This window comes from Eutrigla gurnardus (assembly GCF_963514095.1).
Source record: "Eutrigla gurnardus genome assembly, chromosome: 15".
Taxonomy (NCBI): domain Eukaryota; kingdom Metazoa; phylum Chordata; class Actinopteri; order Perciformes; family Triglidae; genus Eutrigla; species Eutrigla gurnardus.
Genome location: NC_139938.1, coordinates 21,598,178 through 21,600,299, shown reverse-complemented (window position 1 = coordinate 21,600,299; position 2,122 = coordinate 21,598,178). Strand labels below are relative to the sequence as shown.

General features: G+C 41.5%; 1 protein-coding gene across 1 annotated transcript; it reads left to right on the top strand.

The window, feature by feature from the left end:
- Nucleotides 1-2,022, top strand: LOC311025374 (olfactory receptor 2K2-like; the record flags this gene model as incomplete). Its single annotated transcript, XM_084028225.1, has 3 exons — nt 1-377; nt 1,271-1,497; nt 1,667-2,022. The coding sequence occupies 3 exons, from the start codon at nt 1-3 to the stop codon at nt 2,020-2,022; spliced, it is 960 nt and encodes a 319-aa protein (XP_083884351.1).
- Between the last annotated feature and the right edge of the window lie 100 nt (nt 2,023-2,122).

Genomic DNA, 2,122 nt, shown 5'->3' with positions numbered 1-2,122 from the left:
ATGGAGAACGTAACAATGGTAACTCCTCTCAAACAGCCTATCGTCTTCCAGCTGGAGGGCTTCTATGTACCACCAGGCTACGGCGCCTTCTTGTTCTTCCTGGCTCTGGTTCACTACATGGTAATGCTATTGGCCAATGGTGTGGTGCTGTGCATCATTGTCATGGACAAGAACCTGCACAGACCAATGTTTGTAATGGTTTGTAACCTGGTAGTCTGTGATCTGCTGGGGGCCACGGCAGTGGTTCCTCGCCTCATGCTGCACTTTTTGACGGGCCAGAGGAAGATTCCCTACATCCTGGCCATTGCCCAGGCCTTCTCGGTGCACACGTACGGCTTCGCAACGCAGACTATTCTGGGTGTGATGGCCTATGACAGGTATCAAAACGCATCAGCACATCTAAAGAACTAGTCACCAAGTATTTTACTGCCACACATAAATACTACAGACAGGTGACTTATTTTCACATGATGTGTTTCAAAAGACTTAACTTTTGATGATCATGTGAAAACGTTAGTTCAGTCCTGTTTTTATCAACTTCAATTAGTTTTAATCGTATTTGTTCTATTGTTCTTGGACTGGAGAAAGTTATGCCTTGATTTTCTTGTTTGACAATTGTTATTCCTCGCTTTACCTGCCGAAACAATGAAGCACGTTCACACCTTCAAATTATGCAAAAAACAGCAGCCAGACTGTTAGGTGGATCAAACAAAAAATATCACATAACCCCCATTTTAGCCTCCCTGCCTTGGCTTCCAATAATTTCAGGATTGATTTCAGGGTTACTGTTAAAGCACAGCCTAGTCCAGCCCAACCATACATCTTTATTAACATTAATGTCCCTTATACCTGTACCTACATCGTACAAAGAAACTCAACCCCTGACCTGCACTTAAAACCTTAAAGAACTGTGCTTTTGCTATCATGGCTTCCTGATGAAATTTGTCTTGCAACCTGGTTTTCATCTGAATTACTTTTTTTAATTAGTTGGGAAAACGCTGTTACACTGTTTTGTTATAATTGTTATCATTATTAATGTCGTTGAAGGCCTCTCCTGTGTGCTTTGCACTTAATAATGCCTTAATGTTGAATAGATTTTGCACAAAATTCACCCGAATGGGTTCATGACTTTTTATTTGAGGAAAGCCTAAATGAGATCAACTTCAAGATGTTTTACATAAACAGATGCAAACAGTTTGCTCATATCCTGTAAATATATATTTTTAACTGGAACAAGCTGTGGATGTTTAACAGTGCTCTGCCTCTGCAGGTATATTGCTGTGTGTGAACCACTCAGGTATCACGCCATCATGACATCGGCTCGGCTGCACACCTGCTGTGCTCTGGCCTGGATCGTCGCTCTGCTGTGTATTGCTGTGCTCTTCTCCTTCCACAAGAATGCTCCGCTGTGTAGTAACACCATCCAACACGTCTACTGCAGCAACCGTGCTATCCTGAACCTGGCCTGCGGCCCCACCCCCATAAATAACATCTATGGTCAGTCAACTCGTTTAGACCACACACACACACACACACACACACACACACACACACACACACACACACACACACAATCTAATGATGTCTCTCTAATCTCAGCAGTTAACATTTCAGCAGTTAAAAGTCACATAATATCACATTTGTAATTTTCTGTTTGTTTTTCTAGGTCTGTCCATGACTTGGTGTGTGACTACAAGTATCTTCCTCATCATTGCATTTTCCTACTTCAAAATCCTGCATGCTTCTGTAAAAGAAGGCAGTGCTAACAATGCAATCCGCACTAAGGCCTTTCAGACGTGCGCATCACACCTTTCTGTGTATGTGCTGTACCAAATAGCTTCAGTGGTCATAATTGTGAGTCACAGGTTCCCCTCTCTCTCACAAAATATCAAGAAGTTATTCAGCATCCTGTTAATTATCATTCCCCCAGCCATCAACCCCATTATCTACGGCCTGGTCAGTAAAGAGTTACGTGCTAGCATCATCAAGCATTTTACTAATTTAAAAGGCTTTAAAAAATGAGGTTGTTTTATTTCTTTAGGCCATCATACTCAAGATAATTTCGTAAACTGTCAAATTGTTTTTAACCTATTTAACCTGTTTGTAAAGTTTTTAATATCCT